At 38.5% G+C, this 22993-nt stretch overlaps 1 protein-coding gene across 3 annotated transcripts in view; it reads right to left on the reverse strand.

Annotated features, from left to right (window-relative positions):
* Positions 1 to 22630, reverse strand: part of CD96 (CD96 molecule) — a 79873-nt gene extending 57243 nt beyond the window's left edge. Inside the window, exons 1-4 of one of the 3 annotated variants that reach the window (XM_064495594.1) lie at positions 22412 to 22630; positions 20157 to 20513; positions 9434 to 9558; positions 1008 to 1215 (exon numbers count right to left, since the gene is read on the reverse strand). In XM_064495594.1, the coding sequence (XP_064351664.1) occupies positions 1008 to 1215; positions 9434 to 9558; positions 20157 to 20513; positions 22412 to 22472 (751 nt within the window). In that variant the 5' untranslated portion in view covers positions 22473 to 22630. The remainder of the gene's footprint in view (positions 1 to 1007; positions 1216 to 9433; positions 9559 to 20156; positions 20514 to 22411) is intronic. The other 2 variants (XM_064495597.1, XM_010985081.3) reach the window with 2 other exon arrangements.
* Positions 22631 to 22993: the final 363 nt, after the last annotated feature.

Genomic DNA, 22993 nt, shown 5'->3' on the forward strand with positions numbered 1-22993 from the left:
AGCTATCAGCAAGACTTCCAACTAAATAAACGTTGGCTGTATTATTCCCATCTTTATGAACTAAAGGGTTTGTGTTTCCTTCAAGATACTGAATTGTGTGACCTCTAATAAAAATGCAATAAGATTCTAAGTAAAAGCAAAGATTTTTCACTTATCCTGTCATTCAGAGAACTGAGGAAAGAAATCTAGCAGCCCCTGCTCTTAGGTTTTGTGAATTATCTTCTCTTTATCTCATTTTCAAAAACAATTAATTGCTCACCCACATCACTGTTTTTCTCTCTGCCTTTATTTAAAAATGATGTTTTAAAAAAACACAATTCTTGGTCACAAAGATAAAAAATACCCAAATCCAGGGGTTTCTGTTTATTAATATTTCCTTGCATCACTGAGCAAAATAGAATTCTCACATTTCCCTTAAATTTGCACCGTGCAGAGCCTCTGCAATTTGATTGCAGCCACAGTGGGGAGTTCAGCTAAGCTCCACTCTCCCGCGAATGCAGGGTCAGAGGGCCATCCCTGCAGGTTCCTTTGCTGGAGGAGCTGGACAGTCTCTCACCCCAGCTGGCCCTAGTGGGGGTGAGGGCACTCATGCAGAGTTTCTCTGGAGCTGTGTTTATCTTCGTCCTATTCTCACAGTGGCCTTATTCCATGTTGCCCCAGCAAGCAACTAAGACAATTAGATAGCTAAGGAATTAGACTTTGGCAGTTATAATTAAGGAGACTTCCAGGATTCTTAGGAGACATCAAAATTGCACATAAGGTACCAGGACACTGACTGACCTCTGGCTTTCTATAGGATTTTATTCTATTAAGTGAAACATCATTCTTTAGCATTCTACCTTCATCCCCACCCAACGTGAATGACAAGTGTCAAGGCAAACAGAACTCCAGAATAGCAAGCCTTGTGTGCCGGCTCTCCAGCTAACAGGCTGCTTCCTCCCTAGGGGAAGAAAGCAGGAGGCATTGACAGAAACACAGCAGGGAGTCCAGAGAACGAAAACTCTTACCGAAAACCTTGACCGTGGTGAAGCTCCTCAAGATTCTGCCAGGCCTGACTTCAACGTGGCAAGAGAACTTCCGGTCATCATCGTGGATCTGGACTGGAGAGAGGTAGAGTGCGTAGTCTGTACCTAGCTTGACTCTGTCTTTAAATAGCGTGGAATTGCTGATGGGGTGATCTTGGGTAATAAGTGTTTCCTGAGTTCCACTGTCCTCCTGATGAGACAAAACGGTTACCAGCTTTGAGTGCTCAGTCGTGCCAGCTCTGAACTAGGTGTTCCACATGCATTAATTCATTTACATTTTGTAACAACAGAGATGATGAAGAACTGAAATTAAGAAATATTGAGCATGTTACTGGAGAAAATACCATTACACTTGACTTTCAATTAAAAATTGCTGTCATTCTCTCCCACACACATAGAAACTTGCTGCTCTTCTGACTAAATCTTCTCCTTCATAACCACCCATATGCTGTACAACAGGGTTGGGATTTGGGGGGCACAGGACGGCGAGTTAACGTCAGATCGTAATTCTTATTTCAAGTTCTGACATCTCAATGCTAAGACGTGCTCACAAGGCTGTATCAGTTTTCCTTATCAAATCTTCACTGAACTGGATGATTACAGTCATCCTCTCTTCCTAGCATGCCTTTATTTTAGCTCCCCTCAGAAGCCAGGACTAGAAGGGGGTAAAGAGAGACTGCTTGGGTGCAAAATTTAAAGAGGCACTGACTCTCAGCGTCCTGGTAGTACAGGGTGGGCACGTGAGAGTGAGTGCCTCCTTAAATTTTGCATCCTTGGTACCTCCTTCCCTCAGCCTGGTCGTGGTCCTCACCCTTCTCCCCTTATTTCTGTGTTTGTGACCTTCAAAGAGGACTCATAGTGGGCTGTTAAATGCTCATCTGAATTTTGGAGATCAGAGTTTGACTGGAGTTCTTTGTTCCTCTAGTCCATGTCTTTCTGGGTCTGTGAAGAAGAGCCCTCATTATTCTTGCCTTTCCCTGAAAGTCACGGACAAGGTCCGGGGGTGTCACAGTGTTGGTCAATGTCAGTAGAAGTGCTGACTAAGGGCCTAGTGAGGAGGGGACTCCGAGGGGCACAGGGATGGAGGAAGGGTGATGTCCTCATAGTCCTTCAGTATAACTCAGTGTTTTCAACTGAGTTGCTCTGAACACATCCTGATACACGAGCTTCTGCTGTGGAGATTCTAATGCAGTCGTTCTGGGATGACTCTCATCCCACGGCACGCTTGTTTTTATCAAGGGTCCTCAGAGGAGCCAGGGCTGAGAACCACTGGTCTGACTCTAAACAATGGATGAATCATTGTGCACAGGGGTCAGGGGAAACGAGGGAACTGACAAGGAGGAGGGTGAACAGGAATGCACTGGATGTGGAAGAAGTCATGAAATAAGAAAAACAAAGGCCTGTGATTTGAAATCTGTAGTTTAAAAAGTGAGTCAGATTCAGAGCAAAAGAAGGGAAGCCAGGTGAGGGAGGGAATTCAAGTACGGGCCAGGAGCAGAACTGGCAGAAACAGGAAGGCAGACTTTTTAAACAGTTTCTATAAATGCCCCCAGGATCTACTGAGTAGGAACTCTTGTGTAAGACACAACTCTTCAAAGAGTATGGCAAGGACTGGTATCAGCTTTATCTACGGACGTACAGACGGTACCATCTGCAGAGAATCACACCCTGCTTCAGACTCACTCCTGAAGCAAAGTACATACCTTTATACCCACATAAAGGATCTAAGAGTCTGTGATGCTGTCTTCCTAATGAGGAAGGGCACAGAAAATTAAAGGGAGAGCACTTATGTTCTGGAGACATAAGGGGCCCCTAAAGGAGCAGAAGTATTGGGTGGTAGCAGCAGAAGAAAGAGGAAGGCATTTTAGTCAGCTTCTGCAGATCTTGGGCCAGTGATTAAGGAAGCAGGCTCCCCCTGCAGGTCCTTCAGCACAAGCTAAGTTTTATAGCTCTTATTTTATGCACAGAGACTGTTTTTGTGAGAATCTTGGAGCTCAAATGTTTCTTGGTCTTGCGGTAAATGACGATATTTGGAACATTTTCATCTGTCACTTTGTTGGGGGAGCAAGGGCAGTCAGAGGCTAAGAGACTGGTGTGAAAACTGCTTTTTCCTTTATTGTGTAGCTGGGGGTGACTGGCCAGGGTGGTTTAATTGATGGAGAAAATATTTTTTTTTAAATTATGCACTGGGTTTTTTGTTTGTTTTCTGGGCATTTGACTGCTGTAGAGGAGGGCTTTGTTCCTTTGTTGGGAAAGACGGATTAGTTGCAAAGTGTGCCCTGTAACCTGTAGCTGGAGATGCCAAGAGATCCTAGAGTCCCCAGATATAAAGGGGCTGAGGTGGGAAACTGCACATGAGTGGCTACTTTTACAGAGCAAATGGGAGGAAAAGTGAAAAACAGCATTGCAGGCAAACAAAGAAATGTCTAGAGCTGGGAGAGGGAGAGACAATTCTAATATTATGCTATGACCACTACTGAATTTTTATATTCTTATTATTCACAGCTTAAATTTACTCCTGTGTTTTAGGCACTGTGCCAAGTTCTTTTAAGCCTTACCTTATTTACTCCTTACAACAATCTGGAATAAACTGAGGTTAGGTAACTTGCTCAAAGGTCACACAACGAAGGCCCTTAAGTCACAGCATCAAATAAAGGACAAATAAGAATCAAGATGTATTAATAAAACCAAACCAAGAAACATATAAATTTTTTTTCTGGATTTGGGAATGAAAAATTTAAAAGAAATTTCAGGCCCTTATACAGATGGGAGATTACAGAGGTGTGAACAGTTTGCTGACTGAAAGGAGCCTTTTTATGTTATACTGACCTACCTTTGGTGATAGGGGTCAGAGAATATACCTCAACTCCCACCTGATAATAATGATCTCAGGTAACCTGTTCTGCAGGAAATAGACTGGTAGGGGGTCTTATTATAGAGTCTTTATTCTTGCCAGTTTTTCTTTTCTTTCCTTGTTCTTCAAAGAAATTATTTTGATGACTTTTAAAATATTAATAAATATTTCTAAAACTTCAGGATTTTCAACTTGGACCTTTATGATTTAATGAGGAATGTAGATTGAACTAGTTAATGTATATAATACATCTCCATAAGTCATAACATTTAACAGATATTTGATTACTACTTACTGTCCTTCAGCCTCAACTGGTTAACCTGCTGTGAATTCATGAGTGTTCACTATCTGCCTGGCTAAACTGAAGAATTATGTAGAGTCCTAAAACTAAACCTTTAAAGATGCGTTTTTTAATACAGACTGACTACAGGTGCCATGCTGCTATTCAGCACCTCATGGAAACAGGAGGCTGACTATGCAGGATGGAATGAAACCTGAGGCCAGGCAACGTATCCAAGGTTACACTGAATTCTGAGACAAAAGGAGAATGTGTGCCCTTTTATGCACTTATCAAAATATCCTCCCATATTTTGACTCAGTGGAAAAAGTTAATAAAAATTCTACAATTAAAATTTTTGGAGAACAACTACTTAAAGCCATGCATTCCTCAGTCCTTTCTCCTGCCGTTGTCAACCGACATACACACACTCGTTGGGGGCACGATGCCATGAAGGCCCAGGAGCCACAGGCGGACTGGGAAATTCTGTTCTTGGAGCAGCATAGCAGAGTCTCAAAACAAACAACAGCCTGCATTTATTTCAAAACTTAACATTTTGTTCATTATGGATTTCCCCTTAATTTTGATTTTTACAAATATTTTATTGAGATATATACCTTGGCTACTAATTTTGGGGGCACTCCCTTAAATTTTGCACCAAGGTGAGGGTCTTGCTCACCTCACCCCAATCCTAGCTCCTAGACCACAAAGCTAGCAGAGCCAGGGTTTGAAAACAATAATTTCCCTCTAAAAGCCATGCTGTTAATGACTTTGCTACATACAGCCTCACAAAAGTAGTAGAATGGACAGTCCTTGACTTCTCTGCTGACAGTCTGAGGAGAAGAACAAACTCACAAGAAAAACAGAAAATCAGGACCCAAAGAAGAAAAATAAATGCATAATTAACTTATGTCCAGGAATTGGATAAAATAATTAACATGATGAGGGCTGGGTGGGATCACAGAGAACTCCTCCTCAATGTCCTATAAAGACCTGACAAGCCCTAAAATAATTTGTAGTTTTCTTATTTTAGTCCTAGACCCAGAATTTTCAGTGCAGAAAAGAGGCCATGGTGCCATTTGATTTAGTGAGGTTACCTCATCTTGAGGCTGTCCTGAGCTCCTCGTCAGAGCTGGCAACGGTGGCCACGACACTGGTACTGAGGTAGAGAGCCCTTTCAACACACTCTGTTAACTGCATCCATTGCTACTTCTTTATCTCTAAACAATTTCTTTTCTTTTTTTTTTTTTTTTTTTTTTTTGGTGGTGGGTGGGAGTAATTAGGCTTATTTATTTTTAGAGGGAGCACTGGGGTTTGAACCCAGGACCTTCTACATGCTAAGCATGCACTCTACCACTGAGCTATACCCTCCCTTCAAACTGCTTCTTACCTTTACTTTTCTCCATTTATTCTCTATCCAGTCGGTGCTATAAAATAGCTGCTTGCAAAGCTCCCTACGTCCATTTTAAAAAAATCCAAAGCAATATGTTCCCAGTCATTACAATTGGTTGTCAACACTTTGTAAGCTGGCCAGCACTTTATTTTTGATTATGGTGAAGACAATTAGGGTCAGCTACCGTCAGGTGGACGGTGACAGCTCTGTTTTCTGAATAGCTAGGTTTCCCACAGGCATGGTAAACCAACACTGTTTATAGAATCACTTCAGGTTTTGTTTACATACAAAACATTACAAGTACTGAAGAAGACTATATTGAAAAGATACATTTATAGATAAAAAATTGAAAAAAATATAAGCATCTAGGTTTAAGTTATGTGTCTTTATTACTAATATTGAGCTGTCTGAATCTGATTTTTTTCTTACTTTATTTTCACGACTTTAAAGAGAAACATCATGGCTTTCTCTTTATCCACCACCTTTGAGAACAAACATTCCCTAAACACCTCTCTCACCCCTACTACCAACTTGTGCTCACAGGTCCTGGGTCTTGGTGTAGTACATGCCTATTGTTTGCTGGTTTGAATTATCCAGCTCACATATAACCTCAGTGGTTTTCCAGGTCCATTTAGTCAGAATCAAACTATTTTCCCTCTATGCTCTCATTTTTTACATTTTTATTCAAGTTGTATTTCATAGTAGGAAATATGTCCAATACAGTTTTGTGTCCCTGCAGGACCTAGCACTTAAAACAGATTCACATATGTTTGTTAGATTGAATGGAAATTTATGCTGTAGGAAATCAGGATGATAGTTTGGAATGAACACAGAATATGAGACTGTATTTAGAAGCTCCTAGTGTAAGCATGAAGAATTTCCCTGATGATTATATCTTGTGCCCCAGGACATAAACTGGGAAAAAAATTTAACTTGTCCTTTCTCTATCAACTGCATTCCATCTAAATACACACATTGTACAACTTCTTACACATCATCCCACCATGCTCATGGACCCTCAGTGTCCACTGAAGGGTAACCCTTTGTGTTTACTTAGTCACTTCTCATGCTAGATAAATGGTGGATACACTATTTGCACCAGATGCCTTTTCTACTTCAGTGTAATTGTGATCCTGAAATGTTACTTCCCCAAATGCAAAAGATCTGCTCCGTGAACACATTTAACACAGCCTCAGCATGGGATCAGGTACACACAGCAAATAATATTTTTATGATAACTGAGAATCCCAGTAATAACCCTTCCCATGAGGGTCATAACTGAATTAATTTATAAAATTTCACATACAGGATATGCATGGCTTTTGCTTTCCAGTGACCTCGATTTAAATGATTCTAGTTCATCAAATTGTTTCCAAGGTTTGACTCAGCACCTGAAGCGGGTGCACTCTGCAGCTCCCCGGAGTTACTGAGTTCAGTATAGCAGTTTCTCCCCTCCTGAGCTCATCTTCACCAGTGCTACTTTTTAACCTTTTTCTAAAAGCCACATTATATCATGTCTGTAAGAACAATTGGTTATCATTATGATGATTACTGCCAGCTTAACGGGAGACTAAAGAACTAAAATATGAGTTGAGGGGATATTTATGCCCTCTGCAGACCTATAACAGTCATGACATAAAGAGCTGCACAGTTTATTCCTTAATAATGGGAGATTTGATGATTTCATCTCAGGCTTGCTGAATCCCACCTCGCCAACAGCGTGGCGTGCGGATGTAAATCAGAGGAGCAAATAGATTTTGACATTTAAAAAGGTAATGCACAGTAGGAATTCAATCAGTACATTTGCCAATACAATGTTCCCTTTGAAGAGGGGTTTCTTTCAAAAAGATTCCCCAAGTTGTCTCCATCATGATGCACTCTTTAAAATCAGAGCATGGCTCCACGTTCCAGCAGACGTTTAGGGGACCCTCTCTCACTATGTGAGCTCAGGTACGATCTCTCTGCTCCTCATTTATCCTAAATGTGCTGGCAGGATTCAGAGATAATGTCCATGTGCCTTCTTATCAGGTATCTTATCACCCATCAGGTAGAGGACACCGTATCAGTTATCTAGTCACTGACACTTAATGAGCTGCTCATTAACCAATCAGCCAGACAGCATGAGGTTTAGTGACTACCAATTTAATACCAGGCGAGTGAATAGGACTATGAAGAAAGGAGATGAAGAGAAACAGATCCATTCAATTAGTTACTAAATCTTTATTGAGTGCCTATGTTCTAGACACTCACTATACTAGATGACAGGGATTTTTGAAATGAGTGATGCAGCTTTCTTGTCCTGGAGGAGCTCAGGGTCATAGAAAAGGCACAAACTGCCTGAAAACTTTAATTGCTTGGAAAAACTAGTGAGACACCCTCCAGATAAGACCCCTACAGATCAACTTGCAAGCCAGCAAAAATCTCTACAGTAAAGCTTTATTAAACTTTAGTCTTATTTATTATTATTAAACTTACCACTCGCATTGATAGCAAATTTGTGATAATTAGGGTAGAAACATTGTGGCCATTGATGGAAAATATTAATAATAAAAACAAGGTATAAACAGTGCATTTCCATTACAGTAATGTTTAGTATAGCAGGTTTCTGCCTTCTTGAGATCATCTCCACTTGTATTTTCTAAGACCCACCTTGTATCACATTTGTTAAGAACAACTGACTTATACTAATGAAAGGCATAATGTCAGGCAGGAAGTCTGACATTTCGGAAACTTAAAAATGTGGTTTTTGACAGATAACAAAGAAGCATTGTAGATTTTAGAGCAATTTGAGAAAGTTATTTTATAATTTTTTTGATCCTACTGACTAAAAAATACCTGTATAGTCAAAGACGATCAGTAGGTTGCATTTTAAGGCCTATTTGCAAGTCAGTTATTTTGGATTTGGCACATCCTCAGAGAAATCATTTTATACGAAGGGTCTAATTTCCAAGGCAGTCCACAAAAATCTAGTAACTTGTCAGAGGAATGATAAGTCATGTGAGTACAGTATTTTGCAAACTGTATCAGCTGCTACATTCACGGACATTCACTAGTTCTGTAAGAATTTTTAAATCTTGTGTTTCCATTTTGTTGATGATCTGAGATTAATATAATCATATTCTGGACCATCTTAATAAACACCCTATTACATAATTCTTGAAATTGTGTTTATGGTTTTTATAACTGTGTCAGACTTCTGCTACCAACTGACTTCCCGACAGTATCAGAGGTCTACTATATATAGTGGTGAATAGCTGGCTGCCGTTTGGTTGCCTTGCCTTGGGAAATTTCTCATAAAAATCAATTTCTGTGTGTATGTGTTTAAGTCAGAAAACATGGCAACTTTGGGCCTGGCTTTACCTGTGAAAATAAAAGAGCTGAGCAGCGGCTGTTTCTGGCACAGGTCCTGCTTCTCTGATGTACATTTTCTCCCTGTGTTTGATAAGCATTAGAGTTCGTGTGTCCCCGTCTAAAGCACTGTAGTGTACTTCCCAGGATGTAGTGGTAAGGGTTCTGGGAAGAGCAGGTGCATGCCTCTACACATGTTGTGTGTGAAACAAACGTGTGAGCAGGGGCTTCTGCTGGACGTGGCTCCACTATCACACATCTTCTCTCTGTAAGCAGGGTTCAGTGTATAGCTTGAGATAGAAACTAAGCTTTAGGAACTACTTTCTAAGTTACTGCATCCAAAAACCCGGAGGCTTGCTGAGTTAGAAGGAATCCTAGGGTCCCTCCTTCCCTACCCCTCACCGTTCCCCAGCCTTTGGCATAATGCCTGCCTCTTGTCCAGTATGTTTCCTTTCCTATTATTACCTGTTATTCACTTTTACTTCATTAACATTTAAAGATCATTGCAGTTATTCACTGAAAAGGGCAACACTTACCACCAACCATGCAAAGGTGAAATCGGATGAAATTTCTAAGGAGATATTTTGAAAGCATGGTATTTCCAGAGTTTGGTTTATCTCTATTTCTACTGTATGGTTGCTTCTCCATCCATCCTGTGTCACTGTAACAAAACATAAGTTGGAAAATACATGGATCTGTGACTGGTTTGTAAAGTGCTTTTAATCTAAAAAGGTTTTAGTATAGACGGTCATCTACCCTCAGGGTACACCTATAAAGAGTACCCCACCTATAGTCCTCATTGTACAAATGGCAAAACAGAGCCACTAAGAAACAGAGTTGCTTCTCGCTGAAAAACTACACAGAAACTAAAAGAATCCAAATTACAATTTGGCCCCTCCCTCTGCTTTAACCCCAAATTGGTGCCTTAGGTTTCAGATCATATTTCCTTGATCTGGTAGAATATAAAACTTTATAACCCAGCCTCTAATTTTTTAAAAAAAATTAATAAGTATTTTTAAACAGATATTTTAGGTTCATAGCAAAATTGAGTGGGAAGTACAGAGCGTTTCCATATACCCCCTCCTCCTACGCATGCACAGCTTCCCCCACTCTTAACATCCCTATCAACAGCGATACCTTCCTTACAGTCAGTGAGTCCCCATCAACATGTCACTATTACCCAAAGTCCACAGCTTATTTACGTTAGGGTCCACTCTTGGTGTTGTAATTCTATGGATTTTGACAAATGTATGACATGTATCCACTATGGTAGAATCATACAGATAGTCTCCCTGCCCTAAAACTCCTCCGTGCTCTGCCTGGTCATCCCTTCCTCCTGACATCCACTGATCTTTTTACTGTTTCCATACCTAATTGTATTTTTAGAGCTTATAAATATTTCTCCAAAGAAGAAATGATACAGAAAAATATATACGGAAACAATACAGAAAAATATAAAATATATAAGGATGTATCTGAGAAAGCACCACTCACGAATTATTTTCATTTTTAAAGTGATATGAGATGAATAGTCTTATAGTCTCCCTTTTTGAGAAAGTTATATACAAATATATATATACATTTGTGACTGAATTATAATAATACCAAAATTAATTTATAAATGAAAATAATTATATCATCCCAATATCCTGAAAATCGTATTTCCTTTTATTTACATCTATATAAATCTTGTTTGTATGCATGTATTTTTTCATACTTTGCAATTTTATTTATCAAAAAATGTTACCTACATTTTTACTTAAAATGTTTTGTATTGTTCTTAAACTACAGTTGGTTGACAATTTTAGAGGCTTTATGTCTTATATACACACCATCATTTGTTTAGTCATTTTCAATAACTGAATCATGATCTTTCAGTTTGGGTTTTTACTTTATTTAAACAATTACAATCTATGTATTAAGGATCATCCTTAAACTAGCTTTCTTCTGACCATTCAGCTACTTAAGATAAATTCCCAGAAGTATAATTAATGGATCATGGGGTATGAACATTCTTCTTATTAACAGCACATCGGAATATTTCTCAGTTTGAGAATGTTATATCTAGCCTTAGAACTCTGTTGTATTTCAATTTGTCACCAATGTCAGCTGTCCTGATAACTCCTCCTCCCCTTTTCCTTAACTGAAGCCAGCCTTGCCATTAGGGTCCGTCTTCTCTGCATCATTCTCAAAAAGTAGTAGTTATTTATTTTCTTACACCCTTATTTCCTCAAGATCAGGAGGTGGGATCAGTGCCTTCTTCACTCTCTATTGGTGCTTCCAAATATTACTCCAACTCCATAATTTTAAAAACACAACAAAACAAAACAACCCTGTGTCTTTTTTGTCATTTAACTATAATGGTACTTCCAAATGTAGTTATTTGTACACCACCATCAATTTTTAATGCCATATTTGCATACTACCATTTATAATATTTAATTTTATTCTTGAAATTATTGCAGTTTAAACTGATAGGCACTAATATTTGTGAAGTTGACTGAAATCCACTTGATACGTTAATTATATTTTAATGTGCATTACTCAGATACGTAAGTATTAAAATTTTGTAAAGCTTGCCCAGATTCTGGGAAGTTGGCAATACAAGTGGCACAACTTTCTGAAACTCCCTGTAACAGCAGACTAACCAGAGTAGCAAAACTAAGACCACAAAGGCAATGTCTACGGGAACACTACATAACAATGTATATCACTATTAATAGGTGGGGACAAACCACTAGGCCATGTGGTATCAACAACTGTGCAAAAACAAGCAGAGGAAGATCAGCTGGGCTTCTGAAGGGCCTTAGAACTAGAGAATTACCCCTCAAAAAAACAACAGGCAAGCCCTGACAAGACAGGCAGACTAATCTGGGAAGAGCAGCAGAAATGGAGAAGGAAGAAGTCTGTAGGCACCAAATTACCAGTGCCTTCAAGGGAAACAAGAAAAGGCTTGTCAGTGGTGGAGCAGAGGGGACTCTTCAGACTTATCCCAGACTGAGAAGAAATCCCTGGGAGTGGAATCCAAATTAAACAGGATGGGCCCAATAGGAAAAAGCAAAGAGGCAATTTAGATAAAAGTGAGGGACAGGAGGAAAGGAAGTACATCTCAGAAAGAAAAATGGCACATAATTTACCTTGGAAATAACTGAAGAGAGCACTCTAGAGACACAAGCAAAGATAGTGTGGCCCACCCTTTCATGACAAAAATCAAAATGCATTTAACTTAAACATACTTAGATAGAACAATAGAAAAGAGATGGGGCAGAATTACGTATAAAGATACCACAAGAAAAAGAATAGAGAATAAAGTAACATTCCTACAACAATAATAGCACATTAGAAAGACATGACTTCAAAATAAATAAAAACTACAGCCTAATCATTCAAAATGAGCTAACAGGAAGAAAGACAATGATATAACCTATGAAAAATTTTAGATAGACTGGTAAATGAGTCAGTTGGAGAGAAGAAAGTTTAGATAAGTGAGAGAATTCAGGGAAGGGCTGGAAATAATAAGTTTTGAAAATCATTCCAGAAATTAAGAGCAAACTAGATGAAGACCAAGAACATATTAACACAAAAGCTAACGCATTAAAAGAAATTTTTAAAAGATAGAATAAGGGAAATTTTAAAGTGAAATAAGGTAATAAATAATGAATTTTAAAAGAAAAAAGAGGTAAAAGAGATTCAAAGAAAGAGACAAGCAAAGAAGATAAAAATGTTTAATAGAAGATACTAAAGGAAATAATAGAAAAAATACTAAAAATTATAATTCAGGTAAAATATCTTAAGATAAAATGACTAAAAAATACATATTAAAAGATTATACTGCAAAAGTAGGCAAATAGGCTCAGAACAGACATTAAGCATATTCTTATAAAAGTATTAAACAAGGCCAGATGTGGGAAAGAAAATCAAATTGTTATTAGCTTTTTGACAGCAATTCTTTATGTTAGAAAATAATAAGGTAACATATTTAATATACTCATGGAAAGAAAATGTGAGTGAAGGATGTTATATTCAGTCTTTAATATAAAGACTATGTTAAATCTGTTGCATCATGTAAGGACTCAGGGACTGTTGCCTTTGTGAGCACTCCCTGAGGATCCTGCAGTAGAATACATTTCAAACTGAAGAGGCATTTACATAAAGGCTGGGGGTAAGTGAGGAATGTGTATTTACCTTTAGCACTAAGAATAAATAATTGTTTTAAAAGAGTAGTAATGAACATGTATTTTAAAATAAAGATACAATATAAGAATCAAAAACAGGGTTGGGGGGGGCACTTGAAGGACTCCTGGCTTTGGGGCCATGAAGATGTCAGTGGAAAAAAACTGTGTAAAACTGAGCAAATGTGTTAAAAAACCACCATGAAAACTGACCAAGGCAAATATTTAATTAAGAAGCATTTCTTCTTGAAAAACCACTAGAGTGTCAGTAAGAATTGTAGGAGTCTTTAGCCTTCTTGCTTACAGATCCTTCCATCCCTTGCCTTGGTTGGTGAGAAAAGATAGTTTCCCCATCTTGCAGCTGGCTACAAAACCCAGCAGCTTTCCTTCCAAAAGGGGCAGACTTAAATTAGGTCTGAGCATGAAAATCCTTCTGTCTGTCAACTAACAGGAACGAGCTTGGTCAGAAACAAATAGAGAAAAGCTGACGCTTGGTTAGCTTGGATTTGCAGTCCCACTGTGGGTGAAGGGCAGACCAGAGAGACATTTAACATGGGGATTCTAGAAATTAGAGGGTCATAAACTAGCTGAGATAAATTCCCTACATGTCCCAAGCTGACTGGGAAAATATACACACGAGTGGGGGAGACCTGAAAGAGCCCAGTAAAAAGTAAGAGCCAAGGGAGACGAGATGGTATTACTGTCTTCAACTCTGAATGCACTCCCTAACTCCCTCCCACACACAGCTATGTGTAGAGGGTGGAAGCCTAATGGACTTGAAGTATTTGAGCACAATTTTTGCCAAATTCATCTGTGGACCAATAAAGGGGTTTTGTCAATATACAGGAACTCCTTGGAAGCCAAACTAATATCATAAGAATTATATAGTAAAAAGCCAAGCAGAGATAATGAAGGTTACACACTGCAAAGGAGACAGATTTTGCAATTTAAATATGGGTAAGTTACCAAAATTTAAAAAAAAAATCAGTATCTAGTGTTGTCACATTATGTTTTTTTGTTGTTTTTTAATGTCTAGTTTTCAACAAACAATGATGACATATGAAGGAAACAGGAAAGTGAAATCCATACTCAGGAAAAAAGCAGTTCATTGAAACTGATTCTCGTAGACCCTACATTGGATTTAGCAGACTTCAAAGCAGCTATTGTAAGTAGGTGCAAAGGATGAAAGCAAAATGTGATGACAATGAATCAATACGTAGGAAATTTTAGTGAAGAAATAGAAAACTATAAAATAAACCAAATGATTATTTTAAAGTTGAAAAGTCAATAATGAAAATGCAAAATTCACTAGAGATTCTCAACAGCCAATTTGAGATGGCAGGAGAAAAAAAATCAGAATATCTGAATAAGGATTAATATAAATTTTCTAATCTGAAGAACAGAGAGAAAGGATTGAAGAAAAATGAACATGTAGGATAATGTCAAGTGCCCTAACATATATGTAGAGTAGAGTCATAGAAGAAGAGATGAGAGGATGACAAATATTTGAAGAAACAATGGCCAAAAACTTCATATTTGATTTTTTAAAAATTTCCCCAAATTAATCTACACATCCAAGCATTTTAAAACCTAAGTAAGATAAATACAAAGAGACACCCACCTAGGCATATCATAATCAAACTGCTAAAAACCTAAACAAAGAGAAAAGTACGAAAGCAGTGACTGAAACCAGCAAGAAAAAACTGCCAGATTTATCGAATGGAGGGACTAGTAATAGAACTGTTGGCTCACGTCTCACTGGGAACAGTGCCGCTCAGAAGACATATTCAATACGCTGAAAGGAAATGCAGTCCACTAAGTATTCTACATTCAGTGAAACTATCCTTCAAAAATAAAAATGGAAAAAAAAACCCTGAGAGAATTTGTGGCAAGTAGATTTATCTTATATGAAATTCTAAAGTAAGTCCCTCAGGCTGAAAGGAAATGACACCAAATAGTAACTTCACTCCACGGGAGGGAGTGAAAAGCACAGAAAATGGTAAATATATGAGTCAATATAAAAGACTATATATATATATATATATATATTTTTTTTTTCTTCTCAGTTTCTTTGAAAACATGAAATTCTTTAAACTATGAACAGTAGCACTGTTCTGTTGGGTTTATTATGTGAGATCATTCATGTGTCTGCTTCTTTTTCTATTTTCTTTTTTTTTTTTTTTCCACAACTTTCACCTCCCTTCCCTTTGGTGTTATTGTCAATAATAGCACAATATATATTCTTTATATATGTAATATATAATAAACTGCATATATAATTTATTATATAATACACATATATAATAAAATAATAACAAAAGGAAGGGATGTGCTAGAGCAAGTTGTGAAAAAAAAAAAAGAAAAAATAGAAACATTGGAGTAATCCAAGAAGGACATTGAAATAACTCTTTTTAACACATTCAAAAATAGAGAAAAAGATGAATGGAAATTTCATTCATCAAAGCATTAAAAATCTATCAAAAACAATAACTTAAAAACATAGTATCAGAAATTAAGGACAAATTTGATGAGGTTGAAAACTTACAGGATATCATGAAAAAGAAGATTTGTGAACTGGAAAATAGGTCAATAGAAAATTTCTAAACTGAACAACAGAAAGGGAAAAAAAAGAAATACAGGAAAAAAGCATTAGGATTAATAAAAATATATTTAGGCACAATTTTTTAAACTAGAAACCTAACATCACAAATTTAAATGCTAATTAAAAAAAGCAAGCGTTAGGAATAACATGAGTGAACTTCTGTATAATCTGGGAATGGGGAAAGCTTTCCTTAATTGTGACTCAAAATTAGAACCAATAAGGAAAAAGACTGATAGATTTTATTTCATAAAAGTAAGAATTACACGCATGGGAAACAATGTCATGAGAAAGTAAGGAGAGATGCCGAACTGAGAAAATATTTGCAACTTCTATGACAAAGGGTTAATAGATTTTACATGGGGGACATTTTCAGCCTAATAAGGATAACAAATTAAAACTCATTAATATGTTTAAATTCATATGAATTCTTGATACTTAACACAAATACTTATTGGTCACCTAAGAATGTTAGTGAATCAACTCATTTTTAAAATTGGTAAATCAAGGGAAAGAATCATGTGTCTATTCTGCTTTTCTTATATAAACTGTACATCTAGTAAGTAATTGGTTCATGAGAGGAAGTTTCTGTTTATAAGAATACTTCGGCTACTAAATGAAGGAATGATAGAATTAGAATATCACTATTTGGCAACCCATAACGAAGGAGTGGATTTGGGCAACACCCATCAGTGGCTGTTAACATTACACAACCAGACGTTATGTACCTCTGATGTAACTATACAACATCATCTACGAAACAGCCTTGTCAAAAAATAAAAATAAAAACCTTAATGTGATCAAATTTGTATATCTAACTAAAAGTGAAAAAGAAAAATGGAGGTATCATGAGATATAAAAGCAAAATCCAGGCTGTGAGTAATTCTACAAGACAAACAATCAAATTTGCTCAACAAATACACTGTAAAAGAGAAAAAAGAAATGTAAGACACCCTTCAGATTAAAAGGGAACAGACTGGTCAGAGGCAGTGGGTGGGGAGTGGGCAAAATGGGTGAAGGTGATCAAAAGGTACAAACTTCCAGTTAAAGATAAAGAAGTTCTTGGGATGCAATGTTTGCTTGGTGACTAAAGTTAAAAATACTGCATCATATGTTTAAAAATTGCAAAGAGACCATACCTTAAAGGTGTCATCGTAAGAAAAAAATTGTCATTGTGTGAGGTGATGGATGTTAACCGAACTGACTGTGGTGACCATTTCACAGTGTACACACATATGAAATCATTATATTGTACACCTAAAACTAATATGATGTTGTATGTCAATATCGCAATAAAACTAGGGGGAAAGGTCAAAGAACAAACAGCCTGAGATTTTCCAAGACTGTATTATCAAGATGATTCTATGCTATTATTCTGTTATCATAATCTACACTACTTCTATTACCAGTACTCTTCCTCCTTCACCTACTGCTCCTAATGACAGCATTAACAGCCCTCAAGGTTTTTGTTTTAATCTGGGAAATTAAAGCCATGTTGTACTTTTATAACTAATCCTAACAACTACACATTTTAAATGCGTTGAAATCTACAATCTGAAGCATTATGGGATCCAGTCGCATTGAATGAAGGAAACCTGGATTACAATAACCCAAGACTTAATTCAGAGAACTGCGTTTCTTGGAATAACTCGAAAGCTAACCTAAGAGGAAAGTCTGTCAAGTGAAAATGAAAACAGAGCAGATGCCATGTTGTGTGTGACAGCTGTGCCCTCATTCACAGTCTCAGAGCACTAGCTCACATGAGGAACAAAAGGAACAGGAAGACGTCACACCCACCCCTGCCCCTCAGCATCTTCATGTTAGATTCATATATACCACTTCAATTTGCATGTGTTCATGTACTTCACCAGAGTTTGCGCTCTTGTGTGTTTTGCTTACCTCACTAGCCTGTTAACTTGAAGATCTCCCAGAGATGTGAGAGGGAAATGGCACAAGTGAAAGAAGAAAGTAAAGATCAAAAGAATAAAGGGGGGAAGGATGTGTCATTAGGTGGGGACTTGACAGCGTTTTCGAGTGACAGCTGCCCCATCAAAGTGTCTACCCCTTAGCTCTAAACCAGGCTTATATATTTAGTCACTCCGCTGTGAAAGAATGTTTTCCCTTTCTGTTTTCCTCTTTTCTATTTTGCTCACTTTGTCCCCAAATACACAGTACCAGAACCATTGCTCTACCTTTTTTTTTCATCTGGTCCATTTCTCTAGCCATTTTTTTTTTCATCTGGTTCAGCTGACCAACAGCAAGTTTACAATCAGAAGACTGAGAAATTGCCAACCACAAAGCAGTAGACTTGGCTTCTGCCTCTCCAGTGATTTGTAGTTTTTAGTAGCTACAAGCTTGGCTCCTTTGGGTTGCCCCTTATTTTAAGAAATACACTTTCCTTAAAGGCAACACCACTTTCCTTTCTGAATAACATGCTACCTCTTCTTCATTGCTGCCTTTATGTTGAGCCATTCCCACATGCTACTTCCTATAGGGCACATCAAATCATGTTGTCGATTCTCCATGAAATAAATATTAGGTCCTCAGATATGCAGTAGCATAGTTTACAGTTTTAGGAAGAAGGTACAAAACCTTTGTCTAAAGCCCAGGTCAATGTGTACTTGTGCTAATATAGGACACGTGTCTGTTGGGTTCCAAATTAGGCAAATATAAAAAGAGAAGGAGGAGGACTCATTTTTTAGTAAGACCAGAGAAATCTAGTTCACTCATTATTACTATTAATTTTCTTAGAGAAAACTACCATTTACTAAACCCTTACTCTTTGGGAGGAACTATGCTAAGTACGCTACACAGATTATCTTATCTAACCATCAAAATATTGGTACCTGTGAAGGAGGTCCTATAATTATCTATATTTGTTGTATCAGGAAACAAAAACTTAGAGATCTGGATTAACTTGGCAAAGATGATGTATACAGTAAATGACAGAGTCAGCATTCAAATCCAGGCAACCTGGCTCCAAAGTATGTGTAGCTGAACATTGTTCTATACAGATTTCCTCATTTCTCTTCACTCAAACCGACCACCCTGCCCCATCCCAAATTGAAATTTTTTTTTCCTGGAAAACAGCAGTGGGAATTGAGCATTGTTGAGAAAGAGACAGAGGAGGTCCTGCTCTATACACAGCTGGACTGCCCAACACCAAGGACTTATGTCTTGATGAGAAATGGAGAGGAGGTAATAAGCCCACACCTATTGCTTGTCCTGTGCCTTCTTTAGCACAGCCTTCATGAGTTGATTTTTGCTGTTTCTTTCTTATCCTACCAGGTCACTTTGCCCCTGAATTAAAAACATTCCGTTTCCAGTGCATTTTCCGTTTGTTGGCTTTCATTTCCATCTTTTCCATTAGTATAAATAGAGGTCATTTATTTTAGGACCAACTAATTTAGGGTAGCCATTATTTTCATCATTTTCCAGATAGGCTCAAAGAATGCACATGACAGGCTCCAGATGAAATTCATTTCTAGCCGGAAAGGGGCTAGTGCTTTAACCCGATTCCTGTCTCCGAATGCAGCCCTCTACAGCAAGTATGAGTGAATGCCGCCTGTCCAGCAGCCTCCTTGGTATCTTTCCCTGCCGTATACTAAATCTATCCAAAGATAGATTGGTAAATTTCCCCCGCAAACCTGTTCTGATTCCTTTGCCTCCCGTCTCCGTGAGTGGCACCAGCGTTCAGGTGTGCATGCCAGACACATGCGTTTTTTCGCACTCCTTCACTCGTGCTGCCATTGTCCTGTATCCACTCTATTGCCAGGTGCTGTCTGTTTAATGCCCAAAGCATCAAATTTGTCATCTTCTTTCTATATCTACGCAAACTACCACTCTGTCTCCTCTGGGCTACTGGGATTGTCCAGCTTGTCCCCACCTTTTCCTTCTTGTCCCCCTTTACTTCATTCTCATACTAAAACCAGCACCATCTTTTTATAATCCAAATTGAATCGGGCTATAAATATTGTGCCATCCTTTGGCTGAAAATACTTCAATGTTTTCCCATGGCTCTTAGATAACAACCAAGACCCTGAACATGGCTGACAAGGTTCAGCATGATCTGGTCCCTTAGTCCTGCACTGTAGTCCCACTGGGTGTAGCTTTTCCCATTTCCTCAAACACACCACAGCCCAGCACACCAGCTGGTCCCTCTCCCTGGGTCACTCACAAACCTCCCACCTCCCAAGTGGTGTTAATACCTACTCATTCCTCAGACCTCAGCTCACTTGTTACTTCCCCAGGGTCACTTTCCCTGGCTCTCACAAAGCGGTTGTAGTCCTTATCACTGTTGTGATTTTACATTTATTTGTGGCATTATTTGATCAATTTCTGTCCTCCTTTCCAGGCAACACCTCTTCTTGCTCAACCGTTCTGTACGTAGCACCATGCCTAGCACATGCTTGGCTCAGAATACGTATTTGCTGAGTGAATGAGAACTGAATGAACTCATGGCTTCTTTCCCCCACCAGGTATGCTTACCATTTGTCTGAATGAACAGGTTGTAGATTTTGGTCTGAATGCCCTCTGGATACATAGTGAAGCTACACTCGTACTTCCCAGTGAGCGAGGAGGACATGTTCTTTAAGTGCAGAGTCCACTGTGACACACTGCCAGGAGTTACTCTGAAAGCCACCAGTGACTCACAGCGACTCCTGCTGCCACAGTAGAAGCCATGTTCAGGATGATAAAGGGCAATCAGGTCTACCTTATTTGTGACCTTGGACCACTGCATCTGCACCAGGAAGCCCTTCTTCCGTGTTTGGCAGGTCAGGCTGACATCAGAGCCAGGTAAAGCATAAATGTCTTCTTCTGCATTGAATGTTTCTTCCAATATTCCTGAAAAGGAAGGCCATAAGCCATCAGTTTGCCTGATTCACATGGAGTGACTCTTAATGAAAAACCTTGGCTGCTGCTGAGAACTTTCCTCCCTGACTGCCTCAGGGGCAGGAGAGAGCTTGCGCACGATCCAGATAGGGAACTGTAAGACTCAACACAAATGAGGAGGCATTTGCTTGAAGACACTAGAGGAAATTATTGACTTTTGAATATCTACTTCTTTGTCTACTGGTCTGTCTGAAAAATAATTTAAGGTCTCAGACTACCTGGGAATAAAATTAAGCCTATTTAAAAAATCGAAGCCCACCAACAAGCGTATTCCTTACAATGAATATAACTGGCTTTTTTGTTTATGAATCAACAGCATATAACACACAAATAGTTTTATGAAACTGAAATATAACTAATATGTATACAGCAGTTTTTAAAAAATATGTTTACAAGAGATTTTAAATAGGCTATTTTTTTTATTCCTCCTCACACACCAGAGTGATGCTGTTAACACTCTATCAGAGAGGAAACTGAGGCAAAGAGAGATTAAGTGATTTGCTCATAGTCACACCTCAGGAAAAGAATATGAATTCGGTTGTCTGTGCTCTTTCTATAACCTTCATGACCTCTGAACTGCCTTCCAAATTGGTTGAGAAGAGTAAGAAATTTGGCATTCAACATATGAGGCTCAAAAGAGCCACCATTTCCACAGAGTTAGGGTTCCTGAGGGAAGGAGGGAACAAAGAGAGGCAGAGGCTTCTACTGAAGGTAGGCCATTGGTCAGCATCATCTCTCATCAACACCGAAACACCAGGCATAAAAGAAGACTCTCTCCCATCAGCTCTCGGACCAAATGGCACAGGACACTTAAAACACGTTCAGCACTGAGTCTTTGACATGCCTTCAATAGTGTAGGTTTCATTTTGGGAATTAACATGGAATACTGTTACAGGAATGGTATATTATTGTGACAAGTACCACTGAAGCTCACAAAGGAAAAAGATAAAAAGATGACAAGCAACTGAGAAAAAACTAGGCTCTCAAAGGTACCTGACAAATGGGAATTACTACAATTTTATGGATGCAAAATTTGGGGTAGGCAGAGGTTAGTGCAGTTTAATGTCGCCGCCTGTGCGCTCGCCTTTGCCTGATGATATTCCTCTGATCCTGTCTACAGCATTATATTCCAAAGTTTCCTTTGATTTAGAAATTCTCCTTAAAGTCTTTGTCGCTGTATCTGAAAAGCACAGTTAATTCTTAAGACACTCAGGCTCACTGTAATACTCTCCTACTATGGAATGCAGAATGAATCTTTCCTCCTGCAATTTTCAAATAGGCCCTTCAGGCACCGGTTCCCACTGTCACAAGGACCCTACTTTGACTCCCAGGTCCAAACCTACACAAGCCTTATTAAAATTCAACATACGTTCAACTCCCAAAGATCTTCGTATTTGGAGGAGAAGTGCTTATTACGTCCCCAAGAAAAAGTATTTGAGAGAGAGGAAAAGTTGAGCCAGGATCTCTGAGCCTTGATGGCTTTGTGATGTTTTTTTTTAGTATTCCAGAGTGGTTCTGACTACCATTTGGAGAGCATTTCATTTTTAAGAAGCACAGTTTCCCAATCACTCCAGAGACCCTCTTAGGAAGGAAATGGGTGAAAATGTCTCAGAGCAGTGGCTCAAACCACCCATACCATTCTTGTTTTTCATGTCCGTTAGTAATCATTTCTAGATTCTAACGTCTCCCTGATAGCTGCCACTTAAATACACAACTGAAAAACCTTAGTAACAATCTGCCTTTGGTGATCAATTTCAGCAGCAGTCACAAAGCATTTTAAATGAACAGAGGCCCCCTTCCCCGTAAAGCAGCCGATGTGACAAGAAAGGACAAACGGAAGGAAGCCTTACCCCTGACAAAATGTATCTGGATGATGGAATAGACAGCACAGTATGTCCATTTTCTCTCCATCTTCTCCTGAAGGCTTTACACCAGCATTTCCACACTGATCACCCAAGTCAACCGATGCCTTTAACTAAGCAAACTCCAGTCGCCCTATTTGTGCTGCAAAACCCCAAACCTACCACACGCTCGCCATCTGTTTATCACTTGGCGAGACCCCAGGAAATGAAACGTAGACAGGAAAGTAATGTGGTTCAGAGCTAAGTATAACCTTCAAGAGAACAATGTTGAAATTGTCCTCTGAAATCCTGTGTATCACCTTCACTAAAAGGATTTTCAGTATCCAAAGATTTTCCCTCCTTCAGGATCTGTGTCAGTCAAGCTGCTTCTAAAATCCAAACAAAGGAAATCATGCAGAGCAGTTCATAATGTGCTTTTTATACATTTCTTTTCAGGAGCACAAAGTCATTTAGCAAATGTGAGCTTAGTGTCTTGCATAATAGTTTTTCTGTTCAGTTTTAAAGTATGTTTTCTTTCCAGAATTGCTTCAGGGTGAAAGAACAAAGAATTAACACATTTAATTTTAATAA

This window comes from Camelus dromedarius, chromosome 2 (assembly GCF_036321535.1).
Source record: "Camelus dromedarius isolate mCamDro1 chromosome 2, mCamDro1.pat, whole genome shotgun sequence".
Classification (NCBI taxonomy): domain Eukaryota; kingdom Metazoa; phylum Chordata; class Mammalia; order Artiodactyla; family Camelidae; genus Camelus; species Camelus dromedarius.